We start from the raw sequence: 25095 nt of genomic DNA on the forward strand, positions 1-25095 counted from the left end.
ATTTGCCAATTATATTAATTTTTACGAACCAAACAAATATCTATGGCTCAGTACGTCCACATTGTAATTATTTGTGCTATTTATTAACCTTATCCCAAATTTCGTTCTCAATTTTATGATGAGTTTAATCTAATGAAATCATCACTACCAATTACTTTCTCCTCAAAATGTTGAATCCTCAACTCTAAGAACCTCCTACACTCCGGTCAGACAGAGCATATGAAAGGATGTAAACCATAGTAACTCAGTTGAACATAGAGACTAGACATTTGCTTATTGCGTACAATGAGCCCCTTCACTTTAAGAAGTTGCTCCTACACTGTCGCTGGTGAGATTGGTTATTGTTCACCCTTGTGAGTATGTGACCAACCGATGCGGGCATCACTGTTGGAACCTGTTGGAAAAATTAGCTTAAAATGGCATATTATGGCATATTAAGTGGCTATTTTGTGGTAGAATTATCAGTGGGGTCCACTTTCGATTTGGGTCGGGTCAAAGTGGATTCGGGTTCTTCGTAGTGAGACGAAGAGATTGATATATTGTACGCTCAAAACGGATAATGGGTGAATGAGATATTGATTCTCAAAGTAGACGCATTTAAGTTGGGAAATGAAGGGAAAATGTAGGACTTTGTCCCACATTGGTTTGGAAACAAGATTTGCCCCCCTTATATACATGAGCTCTTTTTAAGCTTGTAGAATTGTATAGCATAGAGGCTCTCTCGCGCGCGGCGGGGTGGGGGGGGGGGGGGTGCAAATCAAAATCCAACTAGAGGAGATCGAAAAGGCTTGATTCAAGCCCGAGCTTGCGTGCGCCAGCACCTGCGGGCGTGGTGCACTCTCGGGTTGCACCACAGTGCGCACGAGAGATGTACTCTCGTGTTGCCTGGTCTGTGTGAACCTGCACCCCAACAGTCTGAAACCCGAAAGTTCAGCCAGTTGTACAGATTAAACTCATCTGTTACGGAATTAATACTGTTTTAATTCCAGTTTTAAATTCTGAGTTTAATCCTACTTAGTGAGTGGCTGTTACAGGTGTTACACAATTGGTTTTAATACCAATTTAATGGCCATGTTTGAATGCTAGCACTCCAACATCCCTATATAAAGAGAAGTAGAGCAATAACATTTTACAACACAGAAAACGAAAGGAATTTCAGTAGCTTTAGCTTCTCAAAACTCTGCTTCTACTCTCTTCTTTACCAACTTGTGTTCACTGCTTTGCTTTGTTTGCCGGGTTCCTTGTTTAGGTGCTTAAACAAGGAATCGTAGCACGTTTTATCCTGGGAAACCTAGGCTACAACGCTCCTAGCACTTGTGGGAGGTAGCAAATAAGGTTTTAAAGAAAAGAACTTTGTGTTCAAACTCGTGCTAAACCTATACCCAAACACTCAACCTTTTCCTTCCCAGTTTTTCTGTTTTCCCATATAATATTAATCTTTTCGTAGGATTATTATTTTTGGGAATTTTCAACCATATTACCCAACAGAACCGTTGGTGAAAAACAAATAATAATCAAATAGAAAATAAGATTATTATTTTTCTGGAAAACTAAGGGAAGGAAAGATGGAGAATTTGGCTAGTGTTTGGTGTTGAGTTTTTGCAAGAGTCAAGCGATCACTCTTTCCTTAAAATCTTATTTGCCACCTCCCAAAAGTGCTAGGAGCTTCGTGACCTAGGCTTCCCAGGATAAAACTTGCTTGTGATTAATGTTTGAGCACCCAAACAAGGAATCCGGCGAACAAGGCAAGGTTTTGAACACAGTAGGCTTAGAAAGAGAAGGAGTAGAAGCAGAATTTTGAAGCTCGTGTAGAGTGCTTGTGCTCTTGTGTGTAAAAATCTGCTTCTTGATAAAAACTAACTTCCAACAGACTTGCTGTTCAGTTTCGGCCGAAAGTATTTTTGATCTCGTTTTTAGTTGGAATTTGATTTGCAACACCCCCCCCCCCCCCTGCGCGAGAGAGCCTCTATGCTATACAATTCTACAAGCTCCAAAAGAGCTCTTGTATATAAGGGGGGCAAATCCTCTTTCCAAACCAATGTGAGACAAAGCTCACTTTTCCCTTCATTTTCCAACTCAAATGGGTCTACTTTGAGAATCAATATCTCATTCACCCATTATCCGTTTTGAGCATACAATATATCAATCTCTTCGTCTCACTACGAAAAATTCGAATCCACTTTGACCCGACCCAAATCAGAAGTGAACCCCACTGATAATTGTACCACAAAATAGCCACTTAACATGCCATTTTAAGCTATTTTTTCCAACAATCACTACCAATTACTTATACCGATAGATCGACATGATGGAGAAATTTTTCATTTCAAATTCAACTTTGCCTCTCGCAATATCTTTTTAATCTAGATTTTTAAAACATAGAATACATTTTGGATTCTTTGTAACAAATTCAAAGCAAGATATAATTTACAGGTTGAATTGTTTCATTTAAAGTTAGCAAGTGAAATTAGCAACATCTATCTTCACAGAATGTAATCCTAACTTTGAAACTTCAAACATATATAATTAGAACTACTCTTTAAAAAAAATACTTGCTTCCTGTTGCAATTTATGAGAGTAAATAACTACGGAGTACTTATTAGGTCTTTTAATTTGTTGGGAACAAATTAGTGAAGTTTTTCTGAATGGGACATGTGGTGCCATAAACCCATCCTGCATGCCATGAATTCCCTCTATGCCGACTACAAAATTAGTTTGAAGTTACAGCGATTAATGCCTAACAGAGCGGACATAAGATATTATAATATGAAAACTTTTTAGAAGAAACTTGTTTTTTTTTTTTTTTTTTTTTTATTTTTTATTTTTTGAAAGGAAAGAAACTTGTTTTTAGTCCCATATAATTATATTAATGTTTTGATCGACGGCTCAGATCTCATTGCATTTTACATGGGAGACTTAACAATAATTTTGTCTAATACAAAATAATAATACAATATCTGTAAAGTAATGTACAATTGTACCATTATATAAATACACGCAAAATTTGTTAATATCATAATGACCTAAATCATTCCCAATAATACAAAAGTGTAATTAAAATATTAAGCCTTGTTCTAAATAATCAAAAGAAAATTAATTAAACGAAAAAACTTAACTCAGATTTGTTTTTAAAAAAATGCAAGAAAATGATTTTTGAGTTTTTCTTATTTGTAATGCTATCGCTATGTATTAGTCTGACTAATTAATTGACCGAGCATTATTTGGTGGACCATAAATAAAAAGTACATTATTTGTGTACATCAAGTACATTATTTGAATATTGAATGTACATTATTTTGTATATTATCAAATAAGGGCATTCTCAATTGTGAGGTTTTGGCATGGTTGCAAAAATCGCGACTAGGCGCCGATTAATCGGCGCCTAGTCGCTAGGCGGCTGCCGGCCGCCGCGAGGAAGGCCGAAATCGGCCTCCTCCACAGCCGGCCGGCTAGGCGGCTGCCTAGACCGCCTAGCTGGCCGGTTCGGCGATTATTTGTATTTTGTATTTTTTAATTTTTTTTTTTGTGCGTTGTAAAGTTGGAAAAGTTTGGGAATGCATAACTTACAAAAAATAATTATTAATTGAGAATAAAAACGGCACGGAATTTATGTCAATTGAAATAGGAAATGAATATTAATAATTGATTGAAAATTAATAATGATTCCAAACTGACTCAATTGCAAAAAAACAAAAAAACAAAAACAAAAACAAAAAAAAACAAAAAAAAAAAAAAAAAAAAACAAAAAAGGCCAGACTGCCCCAACAATAATATATGTAAATTGGTAAAGTATTTTGTTATTAATAATTTACTGGAAATATTTAAAAAAGAATAAGTTATTAATAATTAACTAATTGATTAATTGATATGTATTTATATATATATATATATATATATATATATATATATATATATATATATATATATATATAAAGAATAATTGACCGAGATTAAAAATTGTATGGATGTTAGGTCAATTGAAAGATGAAGTGAATATTAATAATTGACTGAAATTAAAAATAAACCCAAATTAACCAAAATGAAAAATGAAAATAGTTATGAATAGATACTACATTGTAATAGAGTCTGTAGTATTCAAATATATATATATATATATATATATATATATATATATATATATATATATATATATATATATATATATATATATATGATGGTACAATTTATGAAATTATGTTTGAGGTTATATTGTGATAACTTTATTGGATCATGTATGTCCACCATAAATTAGGTTACAATTCAGATACTAGATGCGATAAAATAAATAATGGATGTTAGATTGGTCGACAAGGAAGTCCCTTAATTTCATAGGGTAAGTACAAAGATAATAGGTTCAAACACATGCCCAACAGGGGGCTACGTCAAGGTGCTAAGGTTGTTACTACTACGCAGACAATGACATGACCATTAATAAACTTAAACCATTGTTGTTGTTTAATGATTATTTGAGAAGACATCAATGTCTTGAATACTGGGGGGAGGGGAACCTACTTTTTATTGGCGAGGAAAGCCATTACACTTGTCGAAACTCCCATATAATAGTGGGACCCAAAATAATCAAACACCAGCCACCTATCGCAAAACACATCAGAGGCACACATTTCAGATTGGCCAAATGCACCGTTAGAAATGGGACACGTGGCCCCAAGCAGCAAGGTACAATTACATGGTTGTGCTCGAGGCAAGGTAGTGTCTTGTGGCTTAACTTGGGCAGGACCACATGGAACATGACCTCACTTAGATAGAGATAGAAATAGGTCGAGCCGAGTCGAACTTTAGAAAATTAGGTCTGTGCATATTACGAAAATATAAGGCCTGGGTCTAGGCCTGCACCTGTATGTAGACTTTTATTAGGTTCAAGCCTAAGCTTACATTTGGCCTGACCTGGCTTGAAACCTTTTTAAAGTATGTTTAATATGAGAGCTATTAAAAATCAATCGTTATACCGTGCACCATGGCGCACATAGCAATGTGTGTCTCACGTCTCACAAAACGACGTCGTTTTATTAAGTCGACGTCGTTTTATTAAGTTGTGTGGGAAGTTGACGCGACAGAGTGTATGTGTATTCTGTTATATAATTATGTACATTATGTTATACAATCATGTACATTTTTTATACAATTGTGTACATCCGAAACATAGATTTTTTTTAAGAGTTAAAAGTTTATGTGTATTATGTTAAGAGTTTATGTGTATTATGAATTATGTTAGATTATGTGTATTATCTTTTCAAAAAAGAGTATTTGTATTTTGTTATACAATTATGTACATTTTATTATACAATTATATACATTTTCGAAACATGAGATTTTTTTTAAGAAGTTAACAGCCGACACAGAAATCAAAATTTCCAAAAAAAAAAAAGTACAAAACTACGTCGTTTTACACCAGGGCGCACAATGTATGCACAATGTGCGCCCTGATGCACGATATAAATTACCATTAAAAAGACTTCACAATTTTATACTAGTGCAAACCCACATCCCTTTCCAATGTGAGACAAAAGTTACTTCCAAGCCTTCTCATCCCCATTTTCCAACTCAAATTGATTTACTTTAAGAATCAATTTCTCATTCACCCAACATATCAATTGTTTCGTTTCACTTCGAAAAACTCAAATCCACTTTAAATTAATCCAAATTAAAAATAAACCCCAGATATATTTGTACCACCAAAAAGCACTTAAATTTGTCATTCTAGCTAAAATTTCAAACATAATTCTTATTATTATACACTGAATTAAATATAGGGAACCTACCTACGGAATTGCAGGGATTATGTATGAATTACATTTAGTGAATTTAGTTCATAAATTCGTGTAATTATAATGGAACAATCTAGAAAATGACTTGTGAAATTATATTAAATTATAATGAATTTAGTTCCTATATTTTGTAATTTTAGCATGATGCAATACATTGAAATCTCTACCCATATTTTGTAATTTTAGCATGATGCAATACATTGAAATCTCTACCCATATGGTTGCTTTCAAAAAAAAAAAAAAAAATCTCTACCCCATATAAGAGATTTACCACATCTCAAGCTTTTGTATCGTCTTTGTTCTGATCTCCTGTGAGGCCAGGTGTCAAAATTACACTATTGATAACATCCCCAACATTTGTAGCGGTTAAAGACAACTCCTAACGCTATTAACATTAATGCTATGTCTGCTTAAGGTTGGGATTCAGCCTTTTGGAAGAATTAATGCTATGTCTAATTCGAGTGTATAAGATATCATGAATCAAAACAATTTCAATTAACTGCCTTGGAATATATGTTTCTTACATGACAAAGAACAATAGTTATATCATACACCAAGGTGCTTGTAGTTATATGCACCCAATATATTTTTATTTTTAACTAATTTTTTTTTTCTTTACAAATAAAATTAATGTGTAAAAAATAGAGTTAATACCTAAAATGGTAAGTTTGAGCTAATACTTTAATCCTCTTACTTTTTAAAGTGTACCCAATGTGGTCTTTCTTCCAATCACCTTTAAGATGTGGACAAAAAGGTCATTTTGAATGCTAGCTAGACTGTATTACAATGTAGTATCTGTGAAACACAAAGAGCCAATAACGCCTCCAATGAGGCTTGAAATCACAACTTGCCATATGGGAGTCCAACCCAAGTGCCATCTATGCACAAGATTCTTGACAAAGCAACCTCTTTCTAATTTCTCAAAAAAAAAAATGCTTCTTTTACTCTTAATATTAATTTTTTTTTAAATGTATTTAGATAGTTTAAACAATCTTTTGAACACTTTTACAACCACTTACGTAAATAGTTTGTAAGAAACAACTATGGAAACCTTATGTTTTATTAGTGAATTTCACAATTTTTAATTTTTAATTTTTTTTAAAAAAAATTAAAAAAAAATTAAAAATCGGCGCCTAGGTGCCGAGGCGCCCCCTTGGGGCCTAAAGTTTTTTGCAACCTTGAGTTTTGGGGATAGTTTTTGAGTTGCCAACTAGAAAAGAGAGGAGGGAGAGAGAAGATGGAAAAAGAGCATTAAAAAAAAAAAAAAAACATGTGATGCCAACAGTACATATATATGTTAATGCACTTTAACATATTAAATTCATAGTAGTATATGTTCAAAAATTATGTAATTTTGATTGGGATGAGGTTCAATTCGAACCTAAGACTTTTCTTTTGGAATGTAAAAACTAGAAGCACAAGTAAAAATATGGGGTGAGCTATGAACCATTGATCTTTCCAGATCAATGACTCTAAAAAATGAGGGAAAAAAAATTCAAACTTTGTAGCATATATAAGCTTATGCACTTGATAATATATACTTATTCGATCACTTGATAGTATAAATTCCTACACTTGATAGTATATATATACTTATGCATTTTAAAAATTAATTGACATTTTAGTAAAGAGTTAATTCCCAAAATGATTCTCCGACTATGGTCTTTTCTCAAATTGGTTCATTGACCTTTAATTGTACCTAAAGTGGTCATCTGACTATTGAATTTTAAGCTAAAATGGTCATTCATTAGTTTTGGTGTTAAGTGGGTGTTAAAATGAGAGGTAAAACTGATAATTTAGGGGGCTTCACTATAGTCAAAGGACTATTTTGGGTGCAATTAAAAGTCAAATGACCAATTTGAACTATTTAGTTAATATTTTAACGGAAAATTTCCTTTTTATGAACTATGTAGTTAATATTATTTAAACGTTTCAATTGTGTATTATCATATTTAAATTAATATAAAATATTTAGAGTTGATCTAATTAAATTTAAAAGTATTTATGAATATAATATTAATAACGATGATATATAATTTATTCCAACTATTTCATATTTTATTATAAATATTCCAACTATTCCACACAGCTTCGAGTTTGGTCCTCCTGTTCAATTTGAAATCAGAGTCAATCTCATATCAAAGATTATGAACACATATATGCTTCAATTCATTAGACATTTCCGGGCCAACTAACACCAATAACCTTAGATACCCAACAAAAGTTATAGCTAGTATGGAATGAAGACACAATCATATTTTTGAGAGGCAGCAGGGTGCTGGACTTGACCCTTTACAGGTTTTCGCCCAATAATCCCTTAGCTATATGGTGCGAGACTTAACCTTATCCGCCCAACATTTTCTTTTAATTTCTGTAATAAATTTTTTTTTTTTTGGTGTAAACCACATATTGTGGTCAGGGTCTTTCTAACTTCTGTGATAATGAAAGCAAAGTTTGAGTACCTAGGTAAGTGGTAACGGCGGCCATGTAAGTGTAGTTTCTGGTAGTATCAGGGGAACGGTAACAATCGACGAGTAAGATAGAAGTATAGCAGGTGATGATGGCGAAGGCCAACAGAGAAATGGGTCCGGCGATCCAACCCAACTGTGCGAATGCCCAAGCTAGAGAGTCCAGGGCCGGATTTTGGGCTGTGCAAGCAGCCCAACAGCACAGGGCCCCTAATTTTTAGGGGGCCCAAGCCCTAATATTTAATTTTTACTTAAGAAATTAAAAAAAAAAAATTCAATTAATACTAACCGGCTAAATATCTAAAACTAACGCATCAATTCTCTAAACGCCATTAATTAATCATGCAAAACTCTTCCGCTTCCCGAAATCCCCAACGTTATCATTAACCACCGTCCACAAATATAGCATATCATACGAAATAAACAAAAAAAAAAAAGAAGCTTTAGTTTTCCTTGAATTTCTTTGACCTGAGACTTCTGAGAGCAGTAGAAGTGTAGAAGATTTACACTAAAATCTTAAATCTGTAGACATAGCCACATATATAGGTTGATAGATTGATACTTGATAGGAATCAACCGAATGAGTCATGAGTGAATCAAATATTTGATTTTAGAATTTTAGAAATTAGAATTTAGAGCCTCTAATCTAAAGCTTTTGCGGTTTTGCCCTTTGGAGTTTGGAGTTTGGAGCCGATTGAGTTTGGCCCTTTGGGCAGCAGGACGGAGCCGACAGACGAGTCACGAAGCCACGATCGCAGTCTGGGATAATTTTGCAGTCTGGGATAATTCTTTGATTTTGCAGTCTGGGATAATTCCATAGCACTGTACCAGTCTGGCAGTCTAGCAGGTTGTTCCAAAGATTCAAGGATTAATGGCTTTCCAATCAGGTTGTTTCAATCTTTTTACTTTAAATTTTTAATTGTACAGTGTAATGTGTTTGCTCTGTAGTCTGTACCTGTGACCTGTGTGTTACACTTGATTGTACTCCTGATATTAGCCACACAGAACAAATGTCATTAATAATAAGATATGTGAATGTCTCTACACATCAAGTTAACATTGAGGAGTCTTTTTTAGGATTTTTGAATGTGAATGATTCAACTGGATTAGGTCTTTTTAATACTTTGCAAAATGAATTGCGCCTACTTGATCTTAATATTTTTGATATACGTGGACAAGGTTATGATAATGGGGCAAATATGAAAGGTAAACATCAAGGTGTGCAAAAAAGACTTTTAGATGAAAATCCTAGAGCTTTTTATACTCCATGTGGTTGCCATAGTCTTAATTTAGTCCTATGTGATATGGCAAATGCTTGTAGTAAAGCCAAAGATTTTTTTGGAGTTATACAACGCATATATACAATTTTTTCTAAATCTACCAAGAGATGGGATATTTTGAAAGATAATATACATGGTTTAACTCTTAGGGTCCGTTTGGAAAGCTGGAAAATGACTTCTGGAAAATGTTTTCTGGAAAATGAGTCATTTTCCGGAAAACATTTTCCTTTCCAGTGTTTGGTTGCATTATGGAAAACTGTTTTTCTGTGTTTGGTTCATTTTCTGGAAAATGAGTAGAATTGTATAATTAAACATTTTAATTATTTTATTTAGAATATTACAACATGTATAATAATATATAATAATATAATATTAATTTTAAATATAATAAAAATAGCTAAGTTTTTCAAAAAAAAAAAAAACTAATAATATATCAAAAATATTATGGTGGTGGTGGTGGTGGTGTAGTGGTAGTGGTGTTATTCGTTATATAATAATAATAATAATAATAATAATAATAATAACAATAATAATAATAATAATAATAATAATTGGTGGTGATATGACGGTGGTGGTGTGGTGGCGGTGGTATGGTGGTGGTGGCGACGGTGGTGGTTGCGGTGGTATGGTCGTGGAGGTGGCGGCGGCGGCTGTGTGATGGTGGTGGCGGTGGTTGCTGTGGTATGGTGGTGGCAGCGGCGACGGTGATTGCGATAGTATGCTGGTGGTGGCGGCGACGGCGGTAGTGGTGTTTGTGTTATGGTGGTAGTAGTATGACGGTGGTGGCAGTGGTCGTGTTGTTGCGGTGGTGGCGGCGGCGACGGTGGTTGCGGTGGTATGGTGGTGGTGGTGGCGGCGGTGGTTGCGGTGGTATGGTGGTGGTGGTGGCGGCGGCGACGGTGGCGGTGGCGGTGGTGTGGTGGTGGTGGCGGTGGTATGGTGGTGATGGCGGTGGCGGTGGTATGGTGGTAGTGGTGGCGGCGATGGTGGTTGTGGTGGTATGGTGGTGGCGGCGGTGGTAGCGGCGACAATGGTTGTAGTGGTATGGTGGTGGTGGTGGTGGTGGCGGCGACGGTGGTTGCGGTGGTATGGTGGTGATGGCGGTGGCGGTGGTATGGTGGTAGTGGTGGCGGCGACGGTGGTTGCGGTGGTATGGTAGTGGTGGTGGCGGCGGCGGTGGTGTGAAGGTGGTGGTGTGGTGGTGGTAGTGGTTGCGGTGTTGGTGATGGTTGTAGTGGGGGTGTGATGGTGGCGGGGGTATAGTGGTGGTGGCGGCGGTAATAGTGGTGGTGATGGTGGTATGGTGTTGATGATGTTGGTGGTGGTGTGATGTTGGTGTAAAAGTTGGAAAATGACTTCCCCCCAAAAAAAGGGGAAGTCATTTTCCTCCAAAACAAGCCTATTTTCCAAAGTCAACGGAAAATGATTTCCGTTGACTTGATTTTCCAGGCACATCCAAACACTGGAAACTTGGAAAATGATTTCCAGAACTCATTTTCCAGGTTTCCAAACACACCCTTAAGTCATTGTCTTCCACTCGTTGGGAGAGTCGTGTTGAGAGTGTTCAAGCCATAAGATTTCAAATGGTAGAAATACGAGAGGCTTTACTCCAAGTGGCAGATGTCGATGGTGATTCCTTAGTTAGAAGTGAAGCTAAATCTTTAGCAACAAATGAGCTTGGTGATTTTGAATTTTTGGTGTCTATAATAATATGGTTTCATATATTGCATCATGTTAATTTTGTTAGTAAGTACTTGCAATCCAAAGATATGCTTATTGATGTTGCTATCAAAAAAATTGAAGAGTTAATTTCATTTTTTGAGAAATATAGAGAAAGTGGTTTTAATGATGCATTGGATTCCGCTAAGGAAATTGCTATTAAAATGGATATAGACCCTGTTTTTCCTAAGAGACGTGAAATCCGCAGAAAAAAACAATTTGATGAAAATTCAAATGCATCATTAGAAGTTTCATTACCCGCAGAAGATTCATTTAGAGTTAACTATTTTCTTTTCATTGTTGATCAAGCCATTGTTTCTCTTAAGAGTAGGTTTGAGCAATTTCAAGAGTATGAGAAAATATTTGGTTTCTTATTTAATTCTGATAGGTTAAATTCTTTAAATGATATGAGCTTGAAGTCTTGTTGTACTCATCTTGAAAATGCTCTTAAGCATAATGGACATTCAGATATTAATGGAGATGAGTTGTATGTAGAGCTAAAACTAAGAAGAGAGTTATATGGACACGAAAAAATAGGACCCATTGAAATTTTGAAAGATTTGAAATTGTTTGATTGTTATCCTAATGCTGTTATTGCATATAGAATTTTATTAACTATTCCTGTTACTGTTGCATCTGTAGAAAGAAGTTTTTCTAAATTGAAATTGTTGAAGTCCTACTTACGCTCTACAATGTCACAAGAACGACTTAATGGATTAGCGATGATATCTATCGAAAATGATATTTTGGATAAAGTAGATTATGAAGAGTTGATCGATGAATTTGCATCAAAGAATGCTAGAAGGACATCTCTTTTTAAATAAATGATCTCTATCTAGTTTGCATTATGTTAGAATTTTATTTATAATAAAGAAAGTTGTATTTTTGTTCTTTATATTGAAAAAATAATATACAAATAAAAAAATTATATATTTTATGGTGATTTTAAAGATTGCAATTACTACTTAGGGCCTCATTTATTTACAAGAACAGAGCCACCAAAATCAAAAAACCGGCCCTGCTAGAGACAGAACGCCCGACCCGATTACCCCCGTTATGATATGTGCACCGGCAGTCATCATCGTACCTACAAATTAAATTCAAACCAACTCTTTATATCGTACCAGATCGAACTCAAACATCATCTCCATCATCTACTCCATATATAAAAAATTATACATACATACATACCAGTTCTTTTTTCAAGACCATCGTCGTCAAACTTTGCATCACCATAACTCCTCCCTTCTTCTGTACCAGAGCTTAAACCTCCTTTCATCTCAATCTCCATCTCCCTCTCTCTCTATCTCTTCACTGAGAGATGTGTATAGTTGGGTGGAGAGGAAGAAGAAAAGTGCAAGCTATATTTATTGGCACTAAAATCCGACCAAAAGTCAGTAGCTAGCGAACATAGGGAATGCGTACGTAAATGCTGCGGGGAAAATTATAGATTATTATCTATATCTATAATATATAAAAAAACAAAATCCTCAATTTAACTTTTCGTCCAAAAAAACTACTATAGTTTTACACAATATTGTAAAAATATGTTAATACAATTCCTAATATAATACAAATCAGTATTCTGCGTAATAGTAATTTTTGAAGATTCTTTTTTCAATTTATTTGCATAAAGATGGATTCCTTTTCCTATTTAAAGCGATTTGTGAAAAGATGTTTGGTAAAACACTACTGGAAATTATGTAATTTCCGACCACCTGAAAATGATCTTAAATCAAGTCGAAAGTCTTGTTCCGACCACTTTTGGTATCCGGAAAAAAAGCATTGTTGCTATTTCTGACCACTTTTTAGTATCAATTTGATTCAAGATCACTTTCAGGTGGTCAAAAATTTTATAATTTCCAGTAGTGAAAGTTATATATATATATATATATATATATATATATATATATATACCCCTAAATGCATTTACATAAATTACAATAGAAATTTAATTTGCCTAAATGGAATTACATTGTATGGCCAACAAACAGGGACATAGCCAGAAAATATATTGAGGGGGGGCAAAAAAGTAGGGATAGATTCAATGGCGGATTCAGAAAATTTTTTCAGTGAAGGAAAAAAAGAAAGTTTGAAAAAAAAATGAAACACTTAAACAAGTATAACAATAAATATTGTTGGATATAGCGAAAAATAAAACATATTAAAACTTTATAAAAATATTTATAACAAAATATGAAACATAATTAATTTGATAAAATAATTCGAATATAAAACACATTATAAAGTATACATTCCATTATTAATATAAAGAAAGTTATATATATATATATCCCATTATTAATATAAAGAAAGTTATATATACATCTCATTATTATTAATATAAAATAGAAAGACATCTCATTATTCATATAAAAGAAAATTATATATATCATGTCAAAATTTAATTGTATTAAGCAAAGATGTGAAGAAAATTGTAACATTGTCCATGCAAGGACTTGAAACCAAGCTATTTTGAAACCCATACACATTTCTTACCACCTTGTCTACCAAAGCTTTTGTTTACCTTCTCTGTTTTATAATATTAATATAAATAATGTACTATATATACATATTACATACAATATAGGGGTAGGGGTGGGGTGGGGTGGGGTGAGGGGGGCAGGTGCCCCCCCTGCCCCCCTTTGGCTCCGTCTCTGCCAACAAATACATTTATAGTAATAATAATTATATATAAATCTATTTATCTCATAATTTGTATGATTATATATAATGGTACAATTTATGACATCAAGTTGCTCCCTTATGTAAGAAGTTAACTTTTGTGTTTCAATAGGTTGAGAAAGTAGTTATGAATAGATACTGTCAGTAGTATTCAATATATATATATATATATATATATATATATATATATATATATATATATATATATATATAATGATACAATTTATGAAATTATGTTTGAGGTTTTTTATTGGATCATGTCCACAATAAATTAGGTTACAATTAAGATACTGGATGCGATAAAATAAATAATGGATGTTAGATTGGTCGACACGGAAATCCCTTAATTTAAGAGGGTAAGTACAAAGATAATTGGTTCAAACACATGCCCAACAGGAGGCTACGTCAGGGTGCTATGGTTGTTACTACTATGCAGACAATGACATGACCATTAATGAACTTAAACCGTTGTTGCTGTGTAATGATTATTTGAGAAGACGTCAATGTCTTGAATACTGGGGGGAGGGGAACCTGCTCTTTATTGGCGAGGGAAGCCATTACACTTGTCGAAACTCCATATAATAATGGGACCCTGTATCTCTTAATAATCCAACACCAGCCACCTATCGCAAAACACATTAGAGCCACACATTTTAGATTTGTCAAATGCACAGTTAGAAATGGGACACGTGGCCCCAAGAAACAAGGTACAACTGCAGGGGTTGTGCTCGAGGCGAGGTAGTGTCTTGTGGCTTAACTTGGGCAGGACCACATGGAACATGACCTCACTTAGATAGGGATGGAAATAGGTCGAGCCGAGTCGAACTTTAGAAGATTAGGTCTGTGCCTGTTACGAAAATATAAGGCCTGGGTCTAGGCCTGAACCTGTATGTAGGTTTTTATTAGGCTCAAGCCTGAGCTTACATTTGCCATGGCCTGGCTTGAAGCCTTTTTAAAGTCTGTTTAATATGTGAGCCATTAAAAAGCAATCGTTATACCGTGCACCACGGTGCACATAGCAATATGTGCCCGCGCCTCCCAAAACGACGTCGTTTTGTTAAGTTGTGTGGGAAGTTGACGCGACAGAGTGTATGTGTTCTGTTATATAATTATGTACATTATGTCATACAATTATGTACATTCTTTTATACAATTTTGTACATCCGAAACATAGATTTTTTTTAAGAGTTAAAAGTTTATGTGTATTATGTTAAGAGTTTTTGTGTATTATGAATTATGTTAGATTATGTGTATTATCTTTTCAAAAAAGAGTATGTGTATTCTGTTATACAATTATGTACATTCTATTGTATATACAATTATATACATTTTCAATACATGAGATTTTTTTAAAAAAAAGTTAACAGCCGACAGAAAAATCGAAATTTCCAAAAAAAAAAAAAAAAAAAAAAAGAGACTACAAAACGACGTCATTTTGCACCAGGGCGCACAATGCATGCACAATGTGCGCCCTGATGCACGATATAAATTGTCATTAAAAAAACTTCCAAGTAAGTCCTGCTTTGAATCTATTTAAAACTTACATATTAAATCTTTTTAAGAACTTTAATAAATAGTTCTTAATAATTTAAAAAATATACGTAATACAAAATTAATATACAACTATATAAGTATATCACCCGAGAAATGGTGAGTAGTTATGCTGTGCATCCGTATGCACCATGCATGGTGCATACGGATGCAAAAACGACGTCGTTTTATTAAAAACGCGCGTCTTCCCTTAAAAAAAAAATTCAGGTTCGATTCCCAGCAACAGCATTATGTTGTTCATTCATTCTGGAATTTTAGTTCATAGGTTATGGAATTTTAGTTCATTGATTCTGGAATTATAGTTCATCGATTCTGGAATTGTAGTTCATCGATTCTGAAATTTTAGTTCATAGATTCTGGAATTTTAATTCATTCATTCTGGAATTTTTAGTTCATAGATTAGATTCTGGAATTTTAGTTCATTGATTATGGAATTATAGTTCATCGATTATGGAATTATAGTTCATCGATTCTGAAATTTTAGTTCATATGTTGTTGCTGGAAATTGAACCTGAATTTTTTTTTAAGGGAAGACGCGCATTTTTAATAAAATGACGTCGTTTTTGCATCCGTATGCACCATGCATGGTGCATACGACAGCATAATTTGCCAGAAATGGTGTTATACCATGTCTCACTTCAAACCCCAATCCCCTAATCTTTGGACTTCAAGCCCTAAAACTCTTCACATTGTCCCACTTTGGACTCCATCCATCTAGCCTTTATATTCCAACTCCCTTATCTTTTCTCATCTTTACACTTTGGACCCCATCTAGTCTTCTTAGTCCAACTTACCCTACCACACTCCTTGGTGGCAAATTATTCTCTGAACTCTGATTAAAAAATACATAATTTATATATTGAATGTTCACAATTTTTATATACTAAATGTTCACAATTTACATACTGAATTTTCACAATTTTATATACAAAATGTTCACAATTTGAATTCTGAACATTCAATATGTAAATTGTAAACATTTAATATATAAATTGTGTATTTTGACACGGGTCCACCTTGCAAGGTTGACTCGGGTCCATGGCATAATTGTTGTTCCTCGGGTCCCGCAGGCCCAACATCCACCCCTCTTCTATTACAGGCTCCAATTACTCTATAGACTTAGGCTTAATTAATTCCTCAATGACATTATAACGAATTTAGTTCCTATATTTTGCAGGCGAATAAGTCGATTTTTCAATTAAAAAGGAAACAAAAATAACGGGATTTATGATTTTAAAAAATAATCTCAAAACAAAGAACGAGATTAAAGAAAATTCAAGTCATGTGTAAACACACTTTCTTTAAATTTGCTACCTCACTTTCCTTACAATCAGAGTGTTGTAACATAAGAATAATAGATTGTGCATGCAGAAGTTTTTAGAAAAATATTTTTCATGAGCTATCAAAACATTTGCTCACAAAGGCTTATTATGAGATTTGATTTGCACCCCTCTTTTTGTGAAAGAGTCTTTATGCTATATAATTCAAGTTCATTTTAAAAGTGAATTGTATATATACTAGTGCAAACCCACATCCCTTTTCAGTGTGAGTAAAAAATTACTTCCAAGCCTTCCCATCTCCATTTTTTAACTCAAATTGGTCTACTTTGAAAATCAATTTCTCATATATCCACCCATCATATTAATTGTTTCGTTTCACTTCGAAAAACTCAAATCCATTTTGAGTTAATCCAAATTAAAATTGGACCCTACATATATTTGTACCACAAAAGAGCACTTAAATTGTCATTTTATATTAGATGAAATTTCTAACATAATTCTTATGATTATACACTGAAATTAAATATAGGGAACCTACCTACGGAATTGCAGGGATTATGTATGAATTACATTTAGTGAATTTAGTTCATAAATTCCTGTAATTATAATGGAACAATCTAGAAAATGACGTGTGAAATTATATTAAATTATAATGAATTTAGTTCCTATAATTTTGTAATTTTAGCCTGATGCAATACATTAAAATCTCTTCTCCATATAAGAGATTTACCACATTTCAAGCTTTTGTATCCTCTTTGTTCTCCTGTGAGACCAGGTGTCATAATTACACTATTAATAACAGCCCCAACATTTGGGGCGGTTAAAGACAACTCCTAACGCTATGGACATTAATGCTATGTCTAATCCGAGTGTATAAGATTTCATGAATCAAAACAATTTCAATTTTTTTTTTTTTTAAATATTTCAGCCCAAATACCCACCACCAAGTTTCAAACCTTTGACCATTCACTTGGATAGATAACCAAGAAGCCATCACACTACATGATAATTGGCAAAAAAAACAATTTCAATTCAACTGCCTTGGAATGTCTCTTACGTGACAAAGGACAATAGTTATACCGTACACGAAGGTGCTTGTAGTTATATGCACCCAAGAAATTTTTATTTTTTAACTAAAATTTATTTTTCTTTACAAATAAAATTAATGTATAAAAAATATATTATTAAAGAGTTTTATTTGAGATCTTTTAAATGATACCATAAAAGTACATAAAGTCATTACTTATGTATAATGTTTATTTATAATTTTTTTTTCACTTTTGGTCCCACAACTATTGAATCATTTTCACATTTGGTTCCCGGCTATTATTATTATTATTATTATTATTATTATTATTATTATTATTATTTGTTCCACGATTGTTAAATCATTTCCACATTTAATTAACAACTATTAACATTTTCACATTTGGTCCAACAACTTTTAAAATCTTTTAAGATTTTCAAAGAAAATCTTGTAATATTTGATCATCTGACCAAATTTTCGATCACCGATGATCAAATTAGTGACTCAAACATCATCAAAGTAGTCTCAGAGCTCTTCTCACTTTCTTCTATAGTTCTTACACTTTAAGATAATCTTACCATTTTACTCAAGTTTTGTAATAGCCCACTATTGGGCCTAGACTTATAAGCCTATTTTATCTACTATAAAATAATGTACATTTAGTACAAAAATAATGTACATTCAGTATAAAAATAATGTACATTATTTTTACGGCATGTACATAGTTTTTGTTCTGAGTGTACATTATATTGTATAATGTACATTCAGTACAAAAATAATGTACATTTAGTATATTAAAAATGTACATTTTATTATGGTCCACATAACATTGTGTGGACCATGGTCCATACAATAATTTGCCTGTTATATTCAATCATTATATTGTGCACCAGGGCACACAATGCATTGTGCGTCCTGGCCCAAAACGAAGACGTTTTTATAAGTTGGTGGAGAGTTGACGCAACAGATACGGCAAATTATGCTGTGCATCCGTATGCACCATGCATGGTGCATACGGATGATAAAACGACGTCGTTTTAATAAAACGCGCGTCTCCCCTTAAAAAAAAAATCAGGTTCGATTCCCAGCAATAACATATGAACTAAAATTCCATAATCGATGAACTATAATTCCATAATCGATGAACTATAATTCCATAATCTAATCTATGAACTAAAAATTCCAGAATGAATGAACTAAAATTCCATAATCTATAAACTAAAATTTCAGAATCGATGAACTACAATTCCATAATCGATGAACTATAATTCCATAATCAATGAACTATAATTCCATAATCAATGAACTATAATTCCATAATCTATGAACTACAATTCCAGAATGAATGAACAATATAATGATGTTGCTGGGAATCGAACCTGAATTTTTTTTAAAGGGGAGACGCGCGTTTTTTAATAAAACGACGCCGTTTTGGCATCCGTATGCACCATGCATGGTGCATACGGATGCACAACATAACGATTGGACAGATACCATTCTGTCCGTCCAAGGCCGTTAATATCTTCTTTTTTCTTTTTTTAAACACTTGTGTTTATGTGGAGAAAATTTTAATTTTGGTTCACTGACTATTGGGGTTGTGTTAATTGCAACACTTGACTTTCAAAAATGTTAATTTAGTACCTTGACTATGCAATTTCTATCAATTTTGGTCACGCCGGCGAAATTGCCGGCCAAATCTCACCGGAAAAATTTAATAGGTCAATTTATGAGGGTATTTTAGTCATTTTAATTACTATCTTTTTTCTTCTCCAATGATCTTCCCAATTTCCGGCGACGACTCCTTTCTTCTCCGATGTACTTCTCTCCAGTAGCTTATAACATGATATCGGGTTCTTGATCAGATTTGATTGATATTTTGATGAAAAGTACTACTATACATACATCTCAGAATGTGTTAGTTATGAAATCGCAAATACTTAGGTTAAATCGAAATGTTTTTCTGAGGTCGTAAAACATTTGAGTCCTCTAATGTGCGGAGGGATGGCAATGTGTCCCATTCCCGACGGGGATCCCCGATCCCCGCCCCGAAAGAGACGGGGAATATGTGTAATTCCCCGTAGGGGACGGGGACGGGGACGGGGACGGGGAATATGTGTAATTCCCCGTAGGGGACGGGGACGGGGACGGGGATACCCCTCCCCGCCCCGCCCCGTCCCCGAATAATATATATATATATATATATATATATATATATATATATATATATAATACTAACAGAATACTATATATATTTATATATGTAATGAATATATATATATATATAGTTAATGTTGTTACTGTTTATATAAGTTGCAGTATTGCTACTGTATATACTTCATTGCATATATAATATAAATAGTATTTTGTTAGTATTTTATTTATTTATTTATTTGTAGAGTTAGTATTTTAGTTTTGAAACTAAGACTTAGATTTTAAATTTTTTATTAACAAAAATTAAAATTTTAACATTTTGACTAGAGTTGACGGGGAATGAAGAATCCCCGTTCCCGCCTAATTCCCCGTGAGGATGGGGATGGGGAATATTTTCAATTCCCCGCTGGGGATGGAGACGGAGACGGGGATGGGGACGGGGTTGCGGGGACGGGGACGGGGAGTAAACTCCCCGCCCCCGCCCCGCCCTGTTGCCATCCCTAAATGTGCCTTTTTTGTGGCATTTATTCTCACTGTATTATGCAGGTATGTAAAGGATTTGATGAGTCGTTCTGGTCTCTCTGTACGTGAGGATGCAGTAGGAAACATTTTTGGTCGGTGGTAATTTAAGCAATAATTTTCACTCGCTTATATTCCTTCAAATATTCTAAAGCCTCTCCTTGGCTTTTTGTTTTCCTTAGCGGTTGGCTGCAAGTACACATCTGAATAATCGATCATTTACTATAGGAATGGCTATGAACCTGAGCTAGCTCCAGTTGCAACGGGCTCACACATATATTATACTGTTAATAAAAGAAAAAACCACCATCTTCAACTTTCCCGTTCAAACTAATATAAATGTTAATTAATTGGTAAAAAAATTAATAAACTTTAATTGGTAAAAAAAATTTCATATGAAAATTAATTAATATCTAATGAATTGTTACCACAAATTAAAGCCAATATATACTTAAAAATGAAAAATAGTTACCTAATTCTAAGAATAATTAAACCAATATAATTGTGAGAATAATGGAAACAAATTTTGCGTAATAAATGAAAAAATTCATTGAAAATTTTGTATAATTTTATAAGGAAATAATAATTTATTAATTATTATTTACACAAATAATAATAATTCGAATATTAATTTTTACACCAATAATAATAATAATAATAATAATAATAATAATAATAATAATAATAATAATAATAATAATAATAATAATTTAAATTCTACACACGTAGAATACTGATTTTGCGTAATAGTAATTTTTGAAGATTCTCTTTTCAATTTATTTGCGTAAATATGAATTACTTAATTTATTATTTGTGTATAGATGGATTCCTTTTCGTATTTAAAGCGGTTTGTAAAAAGATGTTTGGTAAAAATTTATATATATATATATATATATATATATATATATATATATATATATAAATTACAATAGAAATTTAATTTGCCTAAATGCATTTAATGTGACTATAATGGAATTACATTGTATGGCCAACAAATACATTTATAGTAATAATAATTATATATAAATGTATTTATCTCATAATTTGTATGATTATATATAATGGTACAATTTATGACATCAAGTTGCTCCCTTATGTGGAAGGTAGACTCTTTGTGTTTCAATAGATTGAGAAAGTAGTTATGAATAGATACTACATTGTAATAGAGTCAGTAATTATATATATATATATATATATATATATATATATATATATATATATATATATATATATATATATATATATATATATATATATAATGGTACAATTTATGAAATTATGTTTGAGGTTATATTGTGATGGTTTTATTGGATCATGTCTACCATAAATTAGGTTACAATTCAGATACTGGATGCGATAAAATAAATAATGGATGTTAGATTGGTCGACAAGGAAGTCCCTTAATTCCATAGGGTAAGTACAAATATAATAAGTTCGAACACATGCCCAACAGGGTCTAACGTCAGGGTGCTAAGGTTGTTACTACTATGCAGACAATGACATGACCATTAATAAACTTAAACCGTTGTTGCTGTAATACTGTGTAATGATTATGAGAAGACGTCAATGTCTTGAATACTGGGGGGAGGGGAACCTGCTCTTTATTGGTGAGGGAAGTCATTACACTTGTCAAAACTCCCATATAATAATGGGACCTATCTCTTAATAATCCAACACCAGCCACATATCGCAAAAATGTGTTTGCATTGTAATTAATCAATTAATTAGACTCAAATTAAATATTGGGTTGATTTTGCTTTAATTTTCTAGCTAGTTGCATAATTGCATTGCCTCATTTTATTATGATTACCTCTAAGAGCAAAAATGGTTTTTTTTTTTCTTGGTTTTGAGGTGCCAACTAGGTGAGAGATGAGTGAAAAAGAAGAAGGAAAAAAAAAAATCATGTTTGACAATCTAACCCCGAAAAAAAAAAAAAAAAAAGCACAGGACGCACCAGCTCATGCACGCGCCCGACTGGGCACTGAATGTGCGCCTAACGTGCACTGAATGTGCGCCTAATGTGCACAAAAGCAGTAGTGTAAAAATCCAAACTTAGTTTTTAGATCTGAAAAAAATTCAAAAAATCGAAAAACAAATATTGATAAATATATTTTTTCTAAATTGAGAATAGAGAATGAAAATTAGAAAATTAGATAACAGGCAGAAATCATAAAATGGAACCAAAGAATGAGGCAATAATTTTGGCAGTATTTAAAGGAGATTGACTATATATGGATGCCAACTTGCATTATCATGCATGATTATTATTAAAGGTTTACTACCTAACCACACGAAATGAAGTTGGTACAACAACAACTAACAACAAACAACAAACAACAATACAGAAATATGAACTATTATTGCATGCATGAAGTTCAAGCTAAGATTCCACGTGAAACGGCTGGAACCTCTTCACAGATTTGATTAAACCTCTTATAGACCCCGCAGCAGCAGAGACTGAGATGACGAAGCAAAGCATACTCAAAATCTGGAGCCAAATCCAACCCAAAGACAATCTGCGAACCTTTGCCCTCGCAATGTACATCTGAATCGGCAAGTAAACGGTTAAGGGCCAGAAGGCGGCGGCCCCTATGAGACCCACGAAGTCGTTGAAAAACGGCAACAACATAGAGATTAAGGTTATCATCACAACGTACGCGCTTCTCCACACTAATCGGAACGCGCTGAATCTCAGCTTCGGAAGATATGGAACCTCAATCGCCGTTTCTTGATTCACAAATCTACTCGCCGGCCACCTCCTCTTGCACCGCTCCTCCACGAATGCAAATACCGGCTGCGTAAACACCTGGTAGGCTCCCAGGAGGTGTACGATGATGCAGACGTTGGCGAGGTCGACGAGCCAGAAGGGGTCGTAGAAACCGAATCCGGTCAAGAAATTCGACGGCGCGTGGTGGCCGAAGGCGGCGTATCCGAGCACGCCGCACAGCATGTAAAAGACGGTGGATATGAATATTCCGGCAAAGGTGGCTTTTTTCATAACCTTATTCTCATCGGAAGAAGCATTTATTGTATCCTGCGATGCACATATATTTATGAGTAATAATTAATAATATAATAACCATCAACATCTATCGTCATTATTTGACCAACGTACACCTACTAATGAATTAATTAAAATAAAGAATTTATAATATAAAAAATTTATGATTGCCTGAATTGACAATAGAATATTGGAGAAAGTATAGGCAAACGCTATGTCTCCAAGTGCGGCAAAGATTTTCCACAGCCTATCTGCACTTGACAAGTCCGCTCTGATTGGCTGCCCAATTAAGCTAGTCTTCACATGTCCTCCTCCTAAACATTAAGATTTGAGTTTTTGAACATATATAAGAGAAAATGTTATGTTATACTGTCTAATTTATTAACATTAAATTTTGAGTTTATTAATGTATAATGTCTAATTTCTGAACATTAATTTTTAAGTTTTTGAACATGTTACGTACTTGCGATTTTGTCTATGGAGAGGGCAAGTCCAATAGAAGAGTAAGCAAAAGACATGACAGCGGCAACGATGGACAGAAAGGAGAGCTTATGAAAGTTTGGGATTTGGCTTAGAATAATCTGAGCAACTCCGAAGAGGATTGTGTAGGTATTGTTGGTCCGTCCGCAGGCAGCATCATGCCCATACTTATGGTAGCAGTTGGATTTCGAGATGGCACTGCATGTACATATTATACATATATATTTATATATTTATTTATCACCATTATATTAATCAACAAAATTTCAAAATAAATTAAAACATAATTAATACGACGTGACGTAGGCGGAATTATTAATTGCATACGTTCTGTTCTTACCTCATGCTTAGTGTTGTGGTGATGGTGTAACTAATGGCAGCACCAACAAGATTGCTGTACTGCGCTATTCCACACAGCTTCACGTTTGGTCCTCCTGTTCAATTTGGTATCAGAGTCAATCTCATGTCAAAGGTTATGAACACATACTTCAACTCATTAGACATCCCCTATCAGCACCAATAGTCAGGACTATAATACCACTTATTAGGATTAAGTGCTTACTAATACTACTTTTGAGAGGTAGCAAGGTGCCGGACTTGATCCTTTACAGGTCTGTGCCCAATAATCCCTTAACTATATGGTGCGGGACTTGACCTTACCGGCCTCGGATCGATCCGCCCAACATTTTCTTTTAATTTCTGTGATAATGAAAGCAAAGTTTGAGTACCTAGGTAAGTGGTAACGGCAGCCATGTAAGTGTAGTTTCTGGTAGTATCATGGGAACGGTAACAGTCAACCAATAAGATGGAAGTATAGCAGGTGATGATGGAGAAGGCCAACAGAGAAATGGGTCCGGCGATCCAACCCAACTGTGCGAATGCCCAAGCTAGAGACAGCACGCCCGACCCGATTACTCCCGTTATGATATGTGCACCAGCAGTCATCATCGTACCTACAAATTCAAACCAACACTTTACATCGTACCAGATCGAACTCAAACATCATCTACTCCATATATAAAAAAATTATACATACATACATACATACCGGTTCTTTTTTCAAGACCATCGTCGTCAAACTTTGCATCACCATAACTCCTCCCTTCTTCTGTACCAGAGCTTAAACCTCCTTTCATCTCAATCTCCAT

General features: G+C 34.0%; 2 protein-coding genes across 2 annotated transcripts; one reads left to right on the top strand and one right to left on the bottom strand.

The window, feature by feature from the left end:
• The first annotated feature begins 11117 nt into the window (after positions 1–11117).
• Positions 11118–12078, top strand: LOC109161646 (zinc finger MYM-type protein 1-like). The gene has a single exon (XM_019310138.1). It carries the CDS (start codon positions 11118–11120, stop codon positions 12075–12077), a length of 960 nt encoding a protein of 319 aa, XP_019165683.1. The 3' UTR covers position 12078.
• A 10768-nt stretch (positions 12079–22846) lies between these two features.
• On the bottom strand, positions 22847–25095 carry LOC109161647 (amino acid permease 6-like). Its single transcript, XM_019310139.1, has 6 exons — positions 24996–25095; positions 24676–24900; positions 24288–24381; positions 23931–24145; positions 23639–23781; positions 22847–23500 (listed from the first exon to the last, which is right to left on the bottom strand). Exons 1-6 carry the CDS (start codon positions 25093–25095, stop codon positions 22847–22849), a joined length of 1431 nt encoding a protein of 476 aa, XP_019165684.1.

This window comes from Ipomoea nil, unplaced genomic scaffold, assembly GCF_001879475.1.
Source record: "Ipomoea nil cultivar Tokyo-kokei standard unplaced genomic scaffold, Asagao_1.1 scaffold2926, whole genome shotgun sequence".
NCBI classification, from domain to species: Eukaryota; Viridiplantae; Streptophyta; class Magnoliopsida; order Solanales; family Convolvulaceae; genus Ipomoea; species Ipomoea nil.